This window comes from Rattus norvegicus, chromosome 2 (genome assembly GCF_036323735.1).
Source record: "Rattus norvegicus strain BN/NHsdMcwi chromosome 2, GRCr8, whole genome shotgun sequence".
Taxonomy (NCBI): domain Eukaryota; kingdom Metazoa; phylum Chordata; class Mammalia; order Rodentia; family Muridae; genus Rattus; species Rattus norvegicus.
Genome location: NC_086020.1, coordinates 237,327,346 through 237,349,706, shown reverse-complemented (window position 1 = coordinate 237,349,706; position 22,361 = coordinate 237,327,346). Strand labels below are relative to the sequence as shown.

Below are 22,361 nucleotides of genomic sequence, written 5' to 3'. Positions count from 1 at the left end.
GGTCTAGATACACCCAACTGTGCCAGCCTCCGGCTATTTGGGCTTCTGTACTTCCTGCCAGCATATTGGGCATAGAAATAATCATTCTGTTCCTCTTAAGAAGTAACATCTTTTAGATTTTATTTTTTTGGATTTTTTTTTTCCCGGAGCTGGGGACCGAACCCAGGGCCTTGCGCTCGGTAGGCAAGTGCTCTACCACTGAGCTAAGTCCCCAACCCTAGATTTTATTTTTTTAAAACACTTATTTTATGTGCACAAGTGCACGTGTGTGTGTGTGTGTGTGTGTGTGTGTGTGTGTGTGTGGTGCGCACACACACACACACACACACACACGCACAACAGAAACCAGAAAAGAACACCGGATTCCCCTGGAGTTGGAGCTACAGTCTTTGCGTTGCCTGATGTTGAGAACCCACGCTAGATGCAGACTGTGCTCTCAGCCACTGAGCCGTCTCCCCAGTCCTCGGAGGTCATTTTTAAAGGGGCTGTTCAACAGCACGGATTCACTAACACAATGATAGCATTTTAACTCCACAACCTGAAGACAACAGGGAGGCCAGTCTTTGGCAGGAGCCTGTGGCTGACCTCAGAGTCTGTGCAGGGCCTAGACAGTCATCCAGGTCCAAACAAAACAAAAGCCACCACGGGCTTTTAGCATTTAGCACCCCATAATGTCTGCCTTGCTAGGTCAGACCTTATCTTTTCATTGTTCTCCAAGGCGGTGAGCATCAAATAACCTAAAACAAAATGCAGAAGACCGTTGGGTCATTGAGCTCTATAAAAGTTTTCTTATTAGGATTGTTTTAAATCAAAAGCACATTTTTAAAAAAGTCAAAGTCTGAGTTTTTTTTTTTCCTTTATCCTTAAGTCTGACTTTGTATCTTTTTTTTTTTTCCTCTTCTAAACCCCTCAATCCCCCTTGGCTCTTGGACCTCTCCGGCTTCTCGATATTCCTCTGAAGTTGGTCTAAGCAGAGGTGTGCCGCTAGGAAGGACTATGTGCGAGCCTCTGGGCTGTCTCTCAGAGCTTCATCTTTCTTCTCTTACTACACTGCTGCTCTTTAAGGGGCTGGAGGACACTGTGCAAAGCCTTTCCAACTTCAACTCTTCATAGGTCAGAAACACCCAGGGGTTTGGGTTTTTAATGTGACTTCCTTAGATAAAAGCCAGTTTCCTTTTTCCAATCCGGGAAGTGGATGTCTGTAATACAACATAAATTACACAGTTTCTGATTTTAGTGTCTAGACACCATCAACCTCCTTAACACTACCTTCTCTGTCAAGAGTCTGGGCAGAGCCCAAAAAAAACTGATGTCCAGCTAAGCTCGGAAATATATTCCTTCCAACTAAAGCTGGCAGGCAAGGTTCTGCTGAGCATGCTGAAGCCAAGGAAAGACAGGGCTGGAAAAATGAGAGAGGAGAAAGGGGGAGGTCAGAGAGAGAGAGACAGAGACACAGAGACAGAGACACAGACAAATCCCTTTCACGAGTTGACAAAGCTCAATAGCTTGAAAGACTTCTGACTCTTCCCCCACCTTCTGAATAAAAACACGACTCACTCTGCAGATGAACACTGCCATTTATACAGCGCTCTCCCCCCACATGGATGGCAGCCTTGCTGACACAAAGGAGAAGGAAAACATGTACTCAGGAGAAAAGTAACACTCACCTGGAGTTCTACAGCTCCTCTCTGAGCTCAAATTTATCCTTGCTCACAGAAAGAATGAGAGGATTACAAAAGGAGACACATTCTGTAGGGTTCACAGGTCAAGGGGCTGTGGACCCTGCATAAGGCTGAGGAGTCTCTGCTTTTCACATGTGCTACCTGCATGCATATGCACACGCGGACACACACACACACACACACACACCACACACACCACACACACACCACACACACACACCACACACACACACCACACACACACATACACACACACACCACACAACACACACACACACGCACACACACACACCACACACATATACACACACACACTACACAACACACACACCACACAACACACACACACCACACAACACACACACACATACACACACACCACACAACACACACACTACACAACACACACACACTACACAACACACACACACACGCACACACACGCACACACACACCACACACACATACACACACACACTACACAACACACACACTACACAACACACACACCACACACACATACACACACACTACACAACACACACACTACACACATACACGCACACACATACATAAACACACACTACACAACACACACACACACTACACAACACACACACTACACACACACACACACACACACACACACACACACACACACACACACTAGAGAGTGGGGGGAGCCCACACTGTAGCTGCTCTCTTCCTAGCTGGCTGAGGGAATGCTGCTTAATGATGGAGATGGCTGGCACTCGACCAGTATCTTCTTCCGCATCAAATAGCTTTCAACTCTGTGACATTTGCTGTAGAGCAGGTTCACAGGAAGAGAGGTTTGTCCCCAACAACACCTAAGGAGGATTACTTTCTGAAGTTCCACATGGCTGCCCGTGGTGATATTTTGCTTATAAATTGCACTCCCGATGTGGCGGCTCCCCCCTCCCTTGCATTTTCACGAGAGAACCGTTGTCCTACCTACGTATGAGAAAACTTTGGCTCAGCAGGGCTCTGGCTGAAGCTGCCGATCCAGGAACAGAGAGAGGCCCTGAGGTCCTCAACTCAAATCTTCTATTCCTCCTACCATTCTAAAGTTGTCACCTGGGCAGCGGCCACCAGGGTGAGCCTAGAGATGAAAGTGACCGACCCCTAGACTGTACTGGAGACAGTCTGCTGATTCACCTAGAATCCTCTGAGCACTGGCTGTGCGCCAAAGGTCACGGTGCTGTGGGAAGAAAGTTGACGGAAGATGAAGGAAGGACGCCAGGTGATAACTCAGTACAAAGTAGTGGGTGAGGGGCAGAGCAAATCGGACACAGCAACTCTGGGGTCTATGAACGTGGCAAACGTCTGAACTCTGTTTAGTAGGATGGATCCAGGAGTTAAGCAAAAGGAACCATCACTGTTGTTATTATTATTATTATTATTATTATTATTATTATTATTATTATTGATGTTATGGGTGTTATTATTGATAGGGTGCTCACCTAGCTCAGGCTGATCCCAAACTGGCTGTGCACTGGGAGATGATGCTCTTGAATCCCTGGTCCTCATGTCCCCATCTCACAAGTGCTAGAATCACTGGTGTGAGTCTCTCTGCTTGACACTAAAAACATTATTTTGACGTCAAGAAAGAGGAGTGTGGGACAGACATGAACCCGTGGGAGAATGCCTGTCTGTGAGGGCGCAGGGTCAGACCCTGTGTTCAATGCCTAGTGCCACAGAAGAAAGGGAGAAAGGAAAGGGGCTGGTGGGGAAAGGAGGAGGCAGAGAAGAGAGGAGGAGGAGGAGGTGACGATGCAGAAGGAGGTGGGGAAGGAGCGGTCCATGGGCGATTTTGCAGAGCTACCCTGGGCCGGGTATTTAGGAGCCTTGACCTCTATGGATGTGTGTGCAGGATCATCTGCATCAAATTAGAAGAGACGGTCACCAGGCACAGAGTAAAGAGGCCCATCTGTGCTCCCCGCCGCGTGTGTGATGAGAAGGTGACATTTCAGAACCAGATGAGTTTACCCCAGAGCTAAATGCCATCTGCCACGCCCACCATTTTTAGAACGCAACCTCAAAGTAACCCAAGCCAGTGCAGACATCTGGATCACCCCTACCCCCGTTTCCCGGTCCCTCTCCAAAGGCGGCTGGTTAGATGTTGAGACACTCGCTGAGCTGTCCTGCCTCCATGATTGTTCGTTATCGTGACTAAGCACGTACTTTCAGGAAAAGGGAGAGTTTGGCATCAGCCCAGCCCAGGGAGCTAAGCCCATCTTTGGTATGACGTTCTGGCAAGACCGTGACCGAGGTGGGACGGTGACACCTTCTGCAGCTCAACACCCAAGATCCTCTCCTTCTCATTCTCTCCTCCCCTGTCCCCACCTCCACCCCCAGTGCCTTCCATCGCCAACAACCCCTTCCATCCTTCCTGCCAACTCGCAGAGCCAGCTTACCACGTTTCTGAGTAGACACTGTCAGGGTTTCTTTTAGCGGGTCCCTCTCCTCTCTTCTTCTGCCTTCCCTTTGTCCCTTTCCTTCGTTTATGTCCACTCTCCCTACAGCAGTGGTTTTAGATAACAATATTTCACCAGGGGGCGGCCCAGCTTTTAACAGGAGGGAGAGAAAGGACATCATTGTTGAGTTTCAAGAAAGAAGACGGCGATACTGTGGTCTCTTTGTCTTACACAACTCTTGGGTGTTTGGATTTGCACAGCAGGAAGGGGCCAGAAATGCGTGAGGCACTGTCTGACTACGTTCAAAACCATGCCTCTGTGCTGACTCGCCACTCTAAGAAAACCAACTTGGCCTTTGAACCCTGAAACTAACCCGACAGAATCCAGACTGGGGAACCGTGCTAAACCCGGTGTGCTACGTCTGCCCAGCTACTGATGGCTCGAGGTGTTTGCTTGGCTCAACAAATTAATCTAGGCCCATGAGACTCAGGTTGACCACAAGTTGTTATCAGCTTAACTTATAGATAAATGGGCAGGGAGACCATAGAGATCCCCAGAGAGAGGAGGGGAGGGAGGTCAGACTCCATAGTCCTGAGGATTTTGCGGTTTCAACTAGAGTGCAACTAGGGCATTTCTGTCCCGACAGCGGGGGTGGGGGAGTGGGGTGGGGAGTTCTGACCAGAATATAAAATCCCGATAATATGACTGCTAGTCTTAGCCTGGAGGCTGATCTCCTCCACCCTAACACCTGCCAAAGATTCAAATTGAGTTACCAGGAATCCGGTTACCAAGAATTACAGGTTTAGTCAGTCTGAATTATGCAAAATGTTACAGTGGCTTTCGCTCTCTGAGTTTCCTCACGCACAGGCCTGCCCTCAATGCAAATGCTGGACTGTTTTCTTCCTGGCAAACCCACTTTCTCTTTTTACAACCAGGAGCAAGAGGTGGTGGCTGTGCTCCTGTCTCCATGTGTACCTCCACCCTCCTGAGGAGGCGCTGGAGGTCTCACGCCGTGTTTGTACTCAGCAGTAAACATCCACCAGTTAAAACCTCACTATCCACTCTTGTTAGAACGTCCAGGCCCGTCACTTCAGGGCCCTACCCCGGCTCGTCAACCCTAACCTGTGTTTTATCATCGCCAAGCACACTCTCTTTAAGTCTCTCAATCAACCATGCTCTAAAAGGCAGAGCAGCAGGGATTCGGGCTAAGAGTGAGAGGTTCTGGGATCAGGTTTTATGTTGGATATCTGTGAAGTGTTCCCGTCCTCCCCACGCTGCCCACCTGTGTTTACAGGACTGCTTCGACTGACTGCATTCTGTCCAAACCATCAGAAGAGAAATCCCACGTGAGCCACTGACGTCTGAAGAAATGTCCGCCAGAGCTGTCCCACACTCCCACGACGGCATAGGACAGCCGTGACCCAGCTGACCTTTCTGCCGGAGGGCCTGCGTCATGCCCTTTGTCTATTCTTCCCTATATGGAATTGCAACAATGTGAACAATTTTTCTTTTTCGGAAAGAAGAAATCGTAGAGCACAGGGAGTCTACAGTAACCGTTTTGACAGCTGGGATGTTCATATTTTAATCTGCTTAATTAAACACGGTGACATCGCTTTTCCACCATCAAATGCCACTTTGCTAAATTGCCCTGAAGTCACTTTAATGAGAGATGCAAGTCCCCTGATTAAACTTGGCCAGGGTGGCAACATTTCACCGATAGCTACCACAGGAGCTGCGAGAGAGAAGGAAAAATGGGGGTCTATGCCTCGGTTGTCAGCTGACTCTAATCTTCCTGGCAGGTTAAATCTAATGCAAAGCCCATGCTAGCTCTGAGTCAGTCAGTAGTCTGCCTCACAAGCTCAAGGCTAGTGCCTAGGCATGGCTGGGGCGGGCAAAGGAGGCAGAGTTGCAGTTGAGCCTGGCATTAGAAACTCTCACACATGATACAGACTGGCAGGTTTGCCCAGCATAAGGTAGGTTGCTGTGCAGCCCCGTGTATTCACCTGCATACCTGCATACCTGCATACCTGTATACCTATGTGTGAGAAGGGCTGGCAGAACATGGCACCAGAAAAGCCTTGGCTATAAGTTCCAGGGGTTTCACAACTTTACAGGGTCTATCTTTGAGTTTTGTATTAGAAGTCCAGACAGGAAGCCAGCAGAGGATAGAAGTAAATCTAAGCCCAGTTGAAACCAGTTGACAGTTTGAGCATATGGAATGAATAACGGTCACTTCAGGGCAGGCCAGACAGCAGAAATGACCAGGCTGGCCAACTGACCGAGTGGCCAAGAGACCCTCTTATTTCCTCTACTAGCAAGAACTGACTACTCCCAGAGTTTGGAACAGGGCCAAGCTGGCTGCTAAGGAGGATGGGCTGGTGGGCTGATGCCCATTGGTGCTGGACATGAGACACGGTATTGCTGCTTCCTTTTCTGGATGAAACGTCTCACTGGGACAAGGTGGGTTGTACTGGAGGGGGCTCTGCACACCCAAGAGTTGGATGCAAGCACAAGAGAGCACTATGTTCTGAGTAAAGTTCACACTGTGGGGCTTAATCTTCGGGACACATGGTGGTATTAGACACAAGTCGGAGGCCCTATAGGGGTTCAAATGGTATAGGATGAGAGTGAATGAAAGTGTATCTGTGGAAAGAGGGAGAGAGAGCAGCAGCAGATGAAGAAGAGGAAAAGGAGGAGGAAGAGGAGGAAGAGGAGGAGGAGGAAGAAGAGGAGGAAGAAGAGGAGGAAGAAGAGGAAGAGGAAGAGGAGAAGGAGGAGGAGGAGGAGGAGGAGGAGGAGGAGGAGGAGGAGGAGGAGGAGGAGGAGGAGGAGGAGGAGATGACCATGTCATCGTCAGAGGTGGCCAGAGATTAAGTACCTATGGGGTTACCATTGGGGCAGGACTATAGTGTCCTCCAGCAAGGAAAGTAATACCAGTAAGTGTACAATCAGAATTGTATAAACAGTTCATGGGATCCACCAATTTTTTTGGAGCATAGGGAACACTGCCCATAGCAGGACTAAAGAGAGAAGAGTCAGGAGCCAAGGGCCTACCCAAGCCTTAACAGACATGAAAGGATTTGGCCATGGCGTTAAGGAAGCTGGGACTCAAATCCTGGAATATAACCTGCCTTGCTCCTATCACATACAGGGACACCAAGATCGAAGACTATGTGTGTCTGTAGTCCGTCAGCCAAGACTCAGGTGCACAGAAATCAGTCGAGGGGCTGTTTACCCGTACTGTGGCTTACAGCAGCTTCCACTGTTGGCCTGGGGTCTTCGACACCAACTGGGCCATGGAGTTAGGGTAATGGATATTTCACAAGAAAGGCAATCTGTGTCTCAACTTTCATGGACTTTTCAGAGAATTTCCCCTGGAATATCTTTGGGAAAGCTGATCTAGAGCTAGTGTGGGAGTGAAGGCGGAGTTAACCCCAAGAGAGCAGCCTCCATCCCGGAGCAGGGGAGATTCATAGCACTCCTGTTCAAACTGGTTTTCACCACCCTCCTCTTCTGTGCTTATAGGCTAAGGTCAAGGCTCTCCACAAGCTGTCTAATTGTTTGGACTAGATCTCTGCCAGTAACTATTAAGCATGGCTGGAGATGACAGCCTTCTGTGTTTCTCTGAGTGTGGAAGGTTTCTGAGGTAGCCATATGGAGGAGGGACAGAGGTGGGTAGCTGCTGGCTGGAAGCAAGGAGAAGACCACAACTCCATGTCCTCACTAACTTTGCTCAGCTGACTCTGGGAGGCATGGAGATGATGGTTATAATATTGATATCAACAATGTCTTAAGAGTCCTAATCTCCCAACAATGGGCTCAGTGTGCATGCCTGCTCTCCGGCTTTGGAGAAGAAACACTGGCTCTACTCCATCACGGCTTTAGGATTGCTATGGCTTGACTCTGGTTTGAATGTAACCTTTAGAGGTCCCCGGCCGGAAGCTTGGTCCCAGTGTGAGAAGGGGCAGGATCACAGCTACTCTATGGATTAAGGCCACCACGTGGGAGATTAGCCTGAGTTAGTTACCAAGGGAGTAGCATTTTGCAGTGAGGGGAAGCTGGTACGCTCCTGGCATCTTGCCTTGGTTTTTACAGTCTTTCCTCCTTCGCTTTCTTATCCTTGGGCCTCTGATTGGCACAGAGCGCATTCCCCGCTGGCAGGGTGCCCTCACAATGCCTCCTGGCACCTTGACATTTAGGCCGCCCGTCCACTGGAACTGTGAGCCACTTTCACCTTTTAAGTCGTGGAGACTCGAGTGTTTTGTTGTAACAACCTGGAGCATAAACAGTAACTAGTGACTAGCCATTCAATCTTAGGACACTGATGGTTCCCTCTCTGGAGAAGGTAATGGGAGCAAGTTAGGGGTACTGCGCTGGTGAGACTGGACAGAGGGGAGCACAGCACACAGAGCCTCATACCTGACCGCCGCGCTTGGAGCGTTCCTAGCTCTGAACACCGCTCACAGGGAACATCATTCATCTGGCTCTCTCCTAATCTGAATGTTTTCCCATGTGCTCAATAGTCCCTTACTACACTGGAAACCACATCCAAAGGGTACAGAGCCGCCCCACGCAGCCCTGCACCGGCTCTTGACTCATGGAGAGAACCGTGGGGCTGAAGGTCCATCTTTGAAAGTGCTGGGGCACCAGGATGTAGATGACGAGTTTAATGTTCAAAGGCAGCAGCCACGCTCTAATACCCACAGCCACAGTCTTTACAGACTGCCGCTACATCCGTGTCTTCGCTCAGACTTCCCTACTTTATAGGCAGGAATTGTCAAACCCACAACGATCAGTATTAGCCCTCAGAAACATGGCATTTAGTAAGAGGTTGGGGTTGGTAAGATGGCTCAGTGGGCAAAGTGTTTGCCACTCATGCAAGAGGTAAGTTTGGTCTCCATCACCCACATAAGAAGATAAGCATGGTGGCAAATGCCTGAGATCCCAGCTATAAGATCATCCTCACTTGATTAATAATCCAGCAGATCACTTCTGAGTACTCAGGTCAACTCTATAGTGTATGTGAGTGAATCTTGCCCTGTGAACGTGACTGGTCTCCAGGAAGAGCCCACGTCTGTCTGCTGAGAGCTTACTCTTCTTGTTCTGTCTCTTATGCTTTGACACACGGAAAAAGTGATTTGATCTTCCTTCTTGGTCCTAAAGGCCCACGACCCTGACACCAAGCTTACACCTACTCACCTGTTCTTTGACCTGTGCTAAAATTTCCTTGTTGAAAACAGTGGAGATAGACAACGAAGACTAAAGTGATAATGTTTAAGTTATATCTGGGTCTATATAAATCCACTTCAAACACTGTGTGATCGACGGCACGCAAGGGAACATACGTGTGTGTCGATGTAAAAGCGAAACAGAGCTGACGCCCGACCATCCCGGGCTGTACCGTGATCCGCAGGCACACTCAGTCATGTCTCATGATCTTAAAGCTCACTTGCTAACAGACGAAAACACTAGCATGACCCACTCAAGGGGCTCTAACTCCCCTAGGAAATGATGCTTGTCATTTGACCATAACCACCTAGACCCATAGTATAAGGACCAGTCCACAGTGTCCTAGGAAGTTCTGCGAGAGGAAAGGGAGAGTAAGGGAGCCCTCGGAGCTGCGTGTTCGTTCAATCTCCTTCTCGGCTAGTTCCAGGAGAGAATGCAGCAAGTATGGCGTCCGCACAGGAGTGTTAAGAGGAGCTTGCGAGAAAGCCACTCACTCATTTTATCAAAATCTCTCCTGGCTTTAGTACCATATTTTAACAAACAAACAAACAAAAAAACAAAAAAACAAACAACAACAACAAAAAAGACCCGGAACTCAAGAAATCCTCTAAACATTTTCTCTGGCCCACATCACCACTAAACATCACTCACAAGGCAAGGGCTGTGAGAAACTGTTTTTATTCCAACCTTACTCTGAATGTGTTAACCCGTGTGTGTGCTGTTTGCAGTCATTAGGCTGACCTCAGACTGGACAGAGTGTGTCCTGAATTCTAATTGAGCCCTCAGATGCATCCGGCCAATGGCCGGTATCTTGTCTGGTTTCCACATTTAACGAAGACAATGCACTAAATTAAATCCTCATTACCCATCTCCCTCAACGAGAAACTCATGTGGGATCCAGGGGAGAGGCAATAGTAACACTCATGCAGACAACCCAGGCTCCGTGAACAGAGGAAACACATACGTGGACCTCGCCACAGCACCACCCTTTTTTTTTTTTAGCTCCAGGTTGCACAACTCCAGGCCCCTTTCCTGACAAACACACAATGTCCTCAGTCCTCACCACACAGTTTGCTCCATTACTAACCTTATCAAAGTCTTCAAAAGACTCTTTGAGGGGACAGCACTGCATGTGTGAGGACATACAACACCTTGGAAATGGATTGCCAATGGAAGCTGGGTACTCCAGCTTCCCGTTCACAAGAGGAGTGCATCTCTAAACATTCATACATACCAACCCATACTTCTGTCCAGATGTCAATAAATACCACAAATGTTGAAACTGGCTATTTAGGGGGAAAAAACCCAAAACCTTCTATGGCCATTCCTACACAAAGGCTGGGTTTCTATCTAGTACTGAGAGAATATGAAGGGAAGAATTGTGAAATGCGTGATTGCTCAAAGTCACCTCTAGAACTCTGGAAGGTGTTCTCGTGTTCTCGGAATGACATGAAAATTCTAACTGTGCTGTGGCAGTTCTGTGTTTGGCCATATATATATGCTGCAGTCTTCTGAAATGAAAGCTACCCTCTGGAAATCCATCCTCATCCTAAGATAACACTGGATGCTGGGGCATGCTGGTATCAGAAAAGTTTGAGACCTCCACATGGACTGTGCTGGAAGGAGGACTGCCTTCTGGGGAGTGTGACATCTGTGTGGTGATCGAGGTGGACTGTCGCTGCTGAATCCACTAAAAAACAATGTGCAAGAATGCTGGCTGAGATGGAAGTCATAGTTCACTCAGTGGGACCTTCCCTTAAATGCTTTTAAATGTCACCCAAGAAGACAGAGAATGCGTGTCTAGCCCCTATTTCCCAACATCCTATTTTCAGAGAAAGGGAGCCGGAACACACCAGGGCCTCCGAGAGGGGATTCTGAAGGACAGACAGCATGAAGGAAATTAGAAAAATAAAAAATGGGGCTTGTGAGACGGCTCGGCGGGCAACGGTGCTCACAGCCGAGCTTGACAGCCTGTGTTCTGTCCGCACGGTAGAAAGCAAACACTGACTCCCAAAGCTGTCCCCTGCCCTCCACGGGGGCCCCCATACACTCACAACACAGGCAAAGAAAAGGATTCTTGACCTTAAAAGGATTCTTGAGTGTCTTAAAAGATAAAACATCAAGTGCAAGGATAGTTAGTGTGGGTACTTTCAGACGAAGCCATGGGTTGGAACTTCTCACATAAGTCTCTCGAACTAGACAACGGGATTAAAACATCAATAGCCTGAGATACGACCCATAGCCAAATTGAAGTCATATTATTTTTAATCCTGAATCAAAAAAAAAAAATCAAGGGAAGAAAATGGAGGTGTTTGCCTCCTGTTACTATTTTACAGCTGTGCCATGAAATTTGCTGATTTCAGCTTTTAAAAAAATAATCTCAGGCTAATGATTTCCAGGTTTAGCTCCAGCATCTACCCTCCTTCTTCCTCCTTATTCTCCAGAAACAGCTACGCAGCCGCTGTGGATTGAAGTCCCTTAAGACCAGCTTGGTGGACGGGTGGGTTCTAACAGCACGGAAACCAAGGAGTCAACCCAGCCCAGGGGAGATCACACACGGTTTGACATACATGCTAAACCTGAGATTTTGGTCACTATTACTATCCTAAGAACAATCTCTCTGTGTGCTAACACAGCTAACTACGGGAAGGGAACATTCAAGCGGACATTTCCCCCACTTTATACCGCTGCTTAGAAAGACCCCTTCACCACGCAGTTTCAGAAGTCAAGAGTTACAATTCTGGAGACAGCACCAGAAGTCCAGAAGCAAGAATGGAATGCACAGAGAGTTTACAACGATTACCTGTGCAAATCAAGAGGCCTGCCACAAAACAAGCATCCGGAAGCTCCTTCCTCGTCTCTGTATGCGCTCCCACTCGATTCTGGCCATCGCTCTCACGGTTATCACAGAACACAGCTGGCAGACTTGTGTGAAGAGGACGGTGGGAGCCAATCACAGGGACTAGGGACTTAGGCTACCTGAGCCTATACTCAACCTCTTCTCTGGGGAAAAGCCACCTATCAGATGTGCTGAATACACTGAGCCTTTGAAATAGACTTAGCAAATTCAGCTTTAATCTCATAACGGATTATCATCAGCAAGGCACTCCGGGTTAATCGACTGAAACAAGCATAATGTCTTGGTCTGAATAGGACTTTTATTCATTCACCCAATCTCATCCCCTTATAGGTAGTAGCCCTCTGTTTTCCCAATCTCTTTATCCTGTGCTACATGCACTTCCCGCCCCACTGCAACCAGGAGTTTCAAGAGGAAAAGACAGCATCTTCCAGCTAGAAGAAATCATTTCAGACATCAAAGCCAGCGGTCGATGGCGAGTGCTGTAAGGATGAGAGCTGCAAATAAGAACACATCTTAATTCCAAACAGAAATGAGTATTTTTTTTCTTACCTGTCATCGGCATGGGTAATGTTGTATACAGCAGGCACGGGTAATGTTGTATACAGCAGGCATGGCCATGTATATAATAGACATGAGTGATATTGCATGTAGCACAGGGGTCACATTTGCTTGATACATACTAGGATAGGTAGTTATGGGCCAAAGAGGGAAATGATTGAATCACAACGGATACATTGTAACAGTGGATACACTGACAACTTACAGGCCCAGAACTAGAACACATTTCTAGAGTTTAGCAACTGTCAAAATGAAACTCGGGCCTGAGGGTGGGCTTGAGTCCATTGCAGGATGGGTTCCAGACTTCCCGAGGTGTGTGACTAGAGAATCTTAGGAGAGCCAGACCACTACAGGGCATTTGGATAAGAGAGGAGGGACATATACTTAGAAACTGGTCTGTGTGCTAGACAGCCAAATCCATCCAACACCAAAATAAGAAGCACAGCTATAGATGAGGTAGTGAACTCCAGATGCAGCACCGGAAATCTCAGGAGCACAGAGCTCCTGGCAAGGGTGGCTCTTCTCCATCCTGCATCCTTCCCAACACAAACAAAATTCTTTTTCATTGGTCTATCTCTCCTGTCTCTCTGTGCTTCACACATCTGAAAAGGCTTTTCTGCCTTCCCTGGATAGTTCTTACACAACAACTGCTGGTGTGAGAGCCCTAGGATGGGAGAGACACTCTGCGCACACCCCAGCACCCACCACTCCTGTCACAGCCTATCGCCGTCCCTTCCCTGCTGTCGGTGGTCCAGGTCCCTAACTGGACGGAGGGCAGTGACGTTGTCTAGCGCATCTCTCCTACAGTAAACACTGGCTCTGGCACAAGCAAGTGCTTGCTGAATACACAATGATGACTGAGTCGATGACCCCGCCCGCCCCTTTCAGGAACAAGGTTGTTTTAACACCGAGATCACACTCACAAGGGCTGCAATCCATCTTTTTTTTTCAAGTCTACTTATTAAGCAATACAAGAACAAAAAAAACTAAAGCAAAAGTATTTAATGAGGGCAAAGGTTACCGATTTGCATATATTGGGCACAAGCAAAGCATGTCCTCATTGATGTAACAACTCAGCCTTATAAACCTTTGGTTCAAGGCAGCAAATCCCCCATTTGACTTTCACAAGAATCTGCCTGCAGACTGAACCTGTTTGTTCTTTAGTCTTTTGCTCTGCTGTGGGGACTCCTCGGCTGTTCTTGCTTGGGTGATCTGGGTAGACAGGAAGTCTAAAGCCTGGTGATTTATGTCTTTCTGCGGGATGCGACTGCTCCTTCAGGAAGACAACGGACGTTATTAAATTATCTGACAATGACAAAGTAAATGAGGATAGCATTAGGGTTGGGTTTTTTCTTTCTTTTTTTGCTTAAGATTCCTCTCATCAATTTGATAGAAAGTGCCTACTGGTGAAATAAGCCTGAGGAGTGAAGAAAGCAACAGGGGCTAATGTCAAAGGTCAACTGAGCATCTATCTTTCGGGAACAGTAGGGGTTTCATACGTATTTAAAGACAACCTGGGGGTAAACAATGCACTGGGATATGTCAGATATTCGTAAGCCGCTCTCTTCTTGCTGCACCTTTAGCTATTTTATCTGTGTGATTCGCTCTCGGTAAGGAAGAATGAATGCTTACCGTGTATGTAGATCTCCATTCAGGAAATTCAGAAAACCTTCTGTGGGATTACAGATTTGTCCATTGGCTCCCAAAATGAAGGCCAACCAATACACAGACAGCTTAATATGAGCATCTGTAAGGGTTGGGGAGATGGCTCTGTGGCCAAAGTGCTCTCCCAGGAAATACGAGGAGCAGAGTTTGGATCCCCAGAACTCACACAAATGCTGGGTGGGTGTGGCAGCTCATGTGTAAATTGCAGCCTCAGAGAATAGAGACGAGGATCCTCTGAGCAAGCTGACAAGAGAGATGAGTCATACGTGTGAGCTCTGGGTCTGCCTGAGCCCCCCCCCCCCCCGCCCTGGGGCGCAATGGAAGAATGACTGAACATGATTCTGAATAAAAACCTTGAGCCTCTATGTGCTGGGGTCACACGTGCGTTTGCACTGCACACGGTGTGTCTTCTCTCGCTCGCTCGCTCTAAGCATGCACATGTGCATACATACACGAACAACTGGAAAAATAAAAACTAAGTACGTCTCCAAATTACAGCAGATGATGGCCGAAGCTAGTTGGAGACAAACATTTCCTCCCCAACTCTTAATTAGGTATCTTTCTGTAGTCATGGCTTGTATAATAATAGAAGGATTCCTACCGTGACTGTAATAAAACTAATGGGAAATAAATTTGAGCTTAATAAGAACCCAAATACATGCAGAAGTAATGGCGCGAGGCAGCCAGCCCTGCCTTCTCCTCCACCCCGTCTAGAGTCACAGCAGGAAGTTCATTTTCAGCTAATGGTCTCTAACGAAAACCAGTCCCTGCTCTTTGTTTTCGAAGCCTGTGAGGCTGCACAGGGAGAGGTTACATCGCTGGACACGCCTCTGTCTCTGAGACACCCCAATTTTCTAATGTTCCTGCCAAGACCAGGTAGGAAAGTTGAAAAGAAACCAGAAAAGGAGCAGTTGTCTTAGCCGGTTAGGGGTGATGGTTTGCTGGTGAGAACAGCCCTCCAGTGCAGTCCCTTCCCGTTGGTGGTGACAGCCAGTAGGGTTTCTAAATATGGTCGGGGGTGGCATCCTCACCTCAAGTCGAAAGGAAGTTTGAGGACATGTGTCTTTGAGAAGCCAACCTCTCCAACAGTTCTAAACAAACTCTGCGGGGACTCTGGAGGTTCGTATAAACGGTAGCTGTGACTATAGACTCATTTTTTAGATGTGTGTGAGCGCACGCTTTGCCTGCATGTGACTATGAGCTAGCACATGCCTGGTGTTAGAGGTCAGAGACGGTGTCTGATCCCAGGAGTGAGCCATCATGTGGGTGTTGGGAACTGAACCTAAGTCCTTCGCAACAGCAACAAGCATTCTTAGTTGTCCAGCTATCTCTGCAGTGCCGGAACCAGCACAAGATCAGGTTACTAAACTAACATGAAAATGAACTGCTCTCCTTCATGACAGATAGGAGGAAAATGAGTCCGCTAAGGTCCTACATACTACTACTGGGTAAAGTGAAACCCACGTCACCATTCTGTGTCTGTCGAATACTCTGTGGGGTTTCAGTCACCAGCAACAGCCACTTCACCCAAGCAATAACCCTTGCGTTCTCAGGAAACTCCATTTCTGGAAGTTAAAAGCTGTCTGTGACTTTGGTCACATTACTTGACTAGATTTCCTTGACTTTTAACGAGCGGCAACAGTCCCATCTTTCAGGCTCCATACTCGAGCACTTAGCCTTGGTTACCCACTGTTGTGAAGCACAAGTTTGGGGTTCACATTGCCTCTGGAGGCAACATAAGAAACTCGGGGAGGAAACATACAGGTCCTGATGCCCACGTGTCCTTACATAAGGGACTGTCAGCCTAAACGTACATTCTTGTAAAGTGTTTTTCTAATTCCGTGAGTAAAGTTATGTATCTTTTGTTGAGACATATCTGCTCCTAACAGTTTCCCTTTGGTGGATTTAACAAAGAAATGGACCATCTCTACCTCCAGGTGAGGTAATACTTTGTGGCTAGGCAGCCACTGGACAGAAACTGCCTATTTCACATACAGACTAATACTGCCCAAAAAGGGACACTTTATGCAGAATAGTCGACTGATAATCTGTGCCAAGCCAGAATTATCAGCCCTTCTAGATTTCCACATTTCAAAGGTCTGTCAGTTGGTCCTGGACCAGAAGGCTGAAGACTGGTTCTCATGTGTTGCTGACAGGGGATTGTGCTAGTGAAATTTGTCTCTACGACCTGTCTCTGTTCTGGAAGCCATGCTAGGCTATAGAATGCCTGGGGCTAGCAAGGGGTGGGTTGGGGGCTAGTGTCGGGGGCTAGCATGGTGTGGTACCATGCTAGAACGGTCTGTGGAATTCGATGTGTGTGTAAGGCATGGTGACAACCCACCAAGGGAACAGTGTATGAAAGCAGCTGGCAGAGAAACAGCTAGAGCGCACATGGCTTCCCCCCGCCCTCCCCGGTGAGAACCAGTGGGAACTGGTAACCACAGATCCATTTTTATTTTTACCACCACATTTGAGAACTTCTTGCAATGCATTTTTATGATATTTGGCTCCAATTCTCCCGCTTATCTCCTCCCAGATGGCACCAGCTCCCTAACCCCCTAGCTTCATGTCTGCTCCTTTTGTGATTCAGTAACCCGCTAACTCCAGTATGTGCCATCCTCCGGACTGTGATCAACCTCCCAGGAGCCTTCAAGGACACTGCCTTCTCTCCCTCCCCGTGAAGCCATCAACAATTAAAAAGTAGCTGTCAGCAAGGGGTAGAAAACGCTAAGATGTTGGCTATGTTGACTGAGTCAGACGATGCTGACTACCTAAGTCTTATCCAGGCAGCCATAGCTGCTGTAAGTTCACACACGAGATGGTTCTTTCCTGTTAGGGAAACACTGCTTTGTCCTGGTTCTTCCCAACCTCTGGATCCTGTGGTCTTTCTGTCCCTGTTCCGTGATGTGCCTAAACCTTGGTGAGGAGGTGTTCTGGGCTGTTCCCTCCTCTCATTTACTTCTCTATTCCCTCCTCGTCTGGGGTCTATTACCTTAAGCTAAGCCTCTGTCTTCTTCCTAAAGAGGTCCATAAACCTGAAAACAACTGAAGACACAGGATTCAAGTCATTGTCCATCTACAGGAAGACATTGGTGTGGCTTTCTCCCAGACACAATTATCCCACAGGCTTAGGAAAGCATACACTTGCCCTGAGCAGGGAGGAAAGGCCAGAGGAAACATTTCACAATTTAGTTTAAATAAGCGTTGTCAGTTAATCATTATTCAGGTGCTAAGACCCTTCTGAGAAGAAAGTGAAGGAAACGGTTCAGTAGTTGTTGCAAGAGTAGGGGAAAGGCCGTGACACACACACACACACACACACACACACACACACACACACACACCCCTCTGGTACACCCTGAACTTATGCAATCATTATCTGCACAAAAAATTTAATCATTAAAACATTCCTCAAGCCTTACAGTGTCTTCAGTCCAACTTTGGCTTTTAGATACTTTGTTTAAAGGATTTTGACCTTCAAGAGTTGACTTTTCCCTTTAAAAGTACACTGGATTCATTTGAAACGTGATGATTTGTTTCCTAAATATTAAACCTATTAAAAATATCCCAACTTGAGAAGACAGAGATCTGTCAATGAATACGGTCTGCTGACTCTCCATACGTACAGTTGTCTTCACTAAACCCACACACAGCTTCTGAGTTCCAGGAATCTTAGAAACCCAACTGAAGAAAACACTGTATTTTCTCAGAAAAGCTACCTTAAATTTGAGTCTTGGTTCTTTCTTCTAAGGAAGAAAAGTCATTAAATACAGCACAGTGCTTTGATTAAGAAATACTTTCCCCAGGCTTTTTATTAAAAACAAAGCAATAATAAATGACAGGAAGATTCAGGGAAGAAGAGAGGGCTAAAGTTTTAAACCACCCGTGCTCACAAGGAAATGTTTGCAGCCCCAGCAACTTGGAATGCTTGCAAAATACCAACCCTATCATTAGAGCTGGGCGTGATGGATCATGCCTGGAATCCAGCATGCAGGAAGCTGATAGGAGGATTGCCACAGGTGGAATATAGCCGGGGCTACATAGTGAGCTGCACGTCAACCTGAGCTACAGCCTAAGAGGCTATCTCAAAACAGAATCTAAATCCCTCACAAGGGAAGAGAAATAGGGTCGGCTAAATCATGGAAACATTGGTCCTACAAAATGTTTTCTTATTAGGCTTTGGAAACAAAGTGTGAAACAATGTAGACAAGATTCCGGCTCCTAAGACAGTAGAGGGGAGGGTATGATAGGAGGGCCTGGGGTGGGGGTGGGGAGCAGAGGGAAAAATGGTTCAGGCCTGGAACGGTGATGTCTAATATCACAGAACAGTGGGACCAGAGCTTTGGAACTCTGCACACCTGAGTTCTGACCCTGGTTTCATTGAAGCCACCCTGTAACCCAGAGCAATGTATCTGTTCTCTCTGACTCTGCCTCATCAATAATGATACTGTTGAATGAGCATTGATGAAATGCACGACACAGACCTGGCAGTTCGTGGCCAAGTGGCAAGCATCCAATAAATGTTAGCTAAAATGGTATTAATGGTGACAGCAGGCCAAGGACAGCTAGGCAGAGGGAAGAGAAGGCGGGGAGGAGAGGGAGGTATGTTCTCAATAAAGGAAAACTGTTCGTCCAGGAAGGAGGCTCTGTGAATGAAAGAACAGGATCCAAGCCAAGTGTTGGGGGATGCTTTGGGGAAGAGAAGCAGAAGTGAAGAGAAAGCTAGAAAGGCAAGCAGAGCCCAGCTCAGCAGTGGCCCTCTAGGAACTTTGTTCAGGGGAGAATCAAATTTGAGTTGACCTTGGCCTTGGTATGGAAATGTGGAGAGAATAAATCGACCAAAGACAGGAATATCAATGATGAGATTTTTAAAACTGCTGTAGGTACACACACACACACACACACACACACACACACACACACACACACACACAATGCATCTTGATACAAAAAGGACCCTAGAGTTGCCATTCCCTTGTCAGTTTACCATTTCATTGACTTACTGATGGACTCGATCATTGGTTCAATAAGCATCTGTACCTGAAGCTCCTCAGTTCTCCATCCATCCACCATCCATCCATCCATCCACCATCCATCCATCCTCCATCCATCCACCCACCCATCCATCCAATGAGCATCACTAACTGAAATTACTATCAGCTTGTCTATTCAGTATTTCATTCATTCAGTATCAGCACTTGCAGTTCAATATTTTTCTTTCATCTCACCCAACCAGGTATCCATTTATCCATTCATCAGGCATCAACCCCTGCCGAAGCATCCCACCCAACGACCACTGCCATCTCCTCTGCTGCCAGGAGGTGCCTTACCCTAGCCACCCAGACCATGTGAGGAGTAAAGGCGCTTTGTAGAAAGGTCATGGTAGTGCCTGGAACAGATTAAGATGAAGCCCAAAGCATTTGGGTGGGGGTGGGGGCTTGCTTTCACCCTGGGAAACAGAAGCTGCAGCTCAGTAGCAGAATGCTTAACTACTATGGGCAAAGTCCTGAGTTCAATGCCCTGCACAACACAACAAGAGTTCTGTGTGACCTTTGGCAAGTAGGGGCCACTGAGCTGACTACAGAGTGGAGTCAAATTCTGACACTTAAAAATACCAAAATCTCACCAGGAGAAAGATCACCATTAGCTCTTATATTGGAAAAGCCGAACTTGGAACGTTAATTACACAGATAATATATGATTTGTGTTCCATGAAGATGAACCTTACACAAGTAAGATGGACTGAATAAGGATGGTGAGGGTCAAGAGAAGGGAGAGTCTTGTCAGATGAGCGCCATTTTGAGAGTTTTGATGTCTAGCTCTCCATGGCTACATTCATATTAGGTTAAAGCAGAGTGGGAGACACATGTACAGGCCACACGAAAGGTGACACAGGGAAAGTGGACAGGCTAAGAGAATGATGCCTGTTACTTTTGGAATGTGGGAAGAAGACAAATAGATGGACTTTGATTGTACTCAGACTCCAGGGGTTCACCAGGCAAGCAGAACAAGTGAGAACTAAGCATATGTAAGCCATAAGCCCAAGGCACTACTTCCAACCTGACAGAAATCTCTCCAGATAGGAAAGAAACCACCTGCATCTTGTCACGCTGCTGGATGCCAAGAGTGAGGGAGAATCTTGAGCCTGGGCTCTTTCCTGGCAGTGAGAAAAATCCCAGGCCAGATGGCAATTTAAAATCTAATCTCGTGTGTCTGTGTCTCTCTCCCACTAACCTACATTATTTTTAAAGCAGTTACAAACATTTCTGCAAGATACGATAATGTTAGGCACTCTCTCGTGCCCCTTGAAGAAGACAAAAAGCAGTCTTAATTGCAGAGAGAGAGAGAGAGAGAGAGAGAGATTTTAAAATTACAGAACTTGTTAAAAAAAAAAACAAAAAACAAAAAACTACCACTGCTAATGAAACACACACGCCCAACACCCCGCAGCAAGGACAGCTTTTCAAACCTGGCCCATTCACACACACATTTAAACGCAGTTCAATAACAAAACGCTGAACACATTCGCTTGCCAGGCGCGTTCTTCAAGACTCACTCGCCACCACTGAAAAGTAACTTGGACTTCTCAGATCGCTGGGCACAGACTCTGCCTGATGTCACCCGGCCTGGCCTGGCCTGCCAGGAGTACCCCAAAGGAATCCCCTGAGGGACTTGGGGGACACCCCCCTCCCCAGCCTCGACCTGCCCTCCTGTAGGACCCTTCTCGGTCCTCATTGGCAAGGAAACAGAGCAGCATTGTTCTCAGCGCTGTGTAATTTGCAAGGTAGAAAAGCTGGCGCTATGGGTCCCCAGCCAGCCACCTGCCCTGAGTCCGCGTCACCACACTCCCAACCGAGATCCACTCGAAGGCTCCCCAACAGCCAGAAGGTGTGAACAATGAAGTTATCTGGCTCGGATCTCCCACACCCAGATGAGCCGCCCAGAGTCCCGCAGAGGGAAGTTAGGAACTGAGCCCGTGGGGTGGGTTCCACGCGTGTCCCCCCTCGGCCGCGCCCCTCGCCTCGCCTCGCCTGCCTGGGGGCTGGCCCTTTACCTCCTTCCTGCGGCTAGGCGCCCCGGGGCGGGTGATGAGGGCGGTCTCCTCGCACACCACGGCCACGTCCTCCACGAACACGCAGTCAGGCAGGCTCTCGTCGGCCGGCAGCTGCACCACCTGCAGCCCCAGCTTGCTGCCCAGCACGCCCACGTAGAGCTGGTGCTGGCGCTCAGCGCGAGCGAAATCCACCTCTTCGCCCTGGGAGCGCCTCAGCGCGTGGCGGCACAGGGACTCGGGCGGAGCCCGCACCACGGCGTGGGTGGCCCGGCCGAAGACCGAGGGGTGGCTGAGGCCGGCCATGGCTCGCGCGGAGAGGCGGCGGCGGGGTTTGGCTCGGTGGCCGGGTCTTCCCGAGAGCAGCGCGCGCCCAACCTGCGAGCCTGCGAGCCTGCGAGCGCCCGGCGGCTCCTCTTGGCAGCGGATGAATGTGCTGCTGCGGGAGCCTGGCTCGCGCCCGGAGCCCTGCCCGCGCCACTGAGCATGCCCAGAGCTCCGGGCGCCGGCCCAGCGCCCGCGCGCCTACTCCGGCGCTCCCCGCATCTGCGCCAGGCCAGCCTGGGTCAGTCGGGATGCGGAGGCCAGGGACTTGTCATCAATGACTCTCTCCATGGGTCTAGTGTGTGTATCTCACCGCAGGTGCACGCCTCATATGGTCCCCCATGAGGACCTGAAAATTGGGCAGTGCTTTACTGGACCTGCTGGAGAGGACTTTATGATTAGCCAACCAGGTGAAGGGCCATTGTTTATGGACAAACTTTCCCTCTTTCTTCATCCCTCATCACCCAGCACGTGGAACCTCGGTTCCCAGCGTGGCAGCCTGTCTTCACCCATATTGTCTCGACTTTTTCCAAACTGACCTACTGCTCCACATGAAA

The 22,361-nt window shown here is 48.3% G+C and overlaps 1 protein-coding gene across 2 annotated transcripts in view; it reads right to left on the bottom strand.

Annotated features, from left to right (window-relative positions):
- Ddah1 (dimethylarginine dimethylaminohydrolase 1) overlaps positions 1 to 21,895 on the bottom strand; it is a 132,813-nt gene extending 110,918 nt beyond the window's left edge. Inside the window, exon 1 of one of the 2 annotated variants that reach the window (NM_022297.3) lies at positions 21,484 to 21,895. In NM_022297.3, coding sequence (NP_071633.1) covers positions 21,484 to 21,786 — 303 coding nt within the window. In that variant the 5' untranslated portion in view covers positions 21,787 to 21,895. Of the gene's footprint in view, positions 1 to 4,117; positions 4,329 to 21,483 lie in introns of those variants that run through there. The other variant, XM_017591068.3, reaches the window with a different exon arrangement.
- Between the last annotated feature and the right edge of the window lie 466 nt (positions 21,896 to 22,361).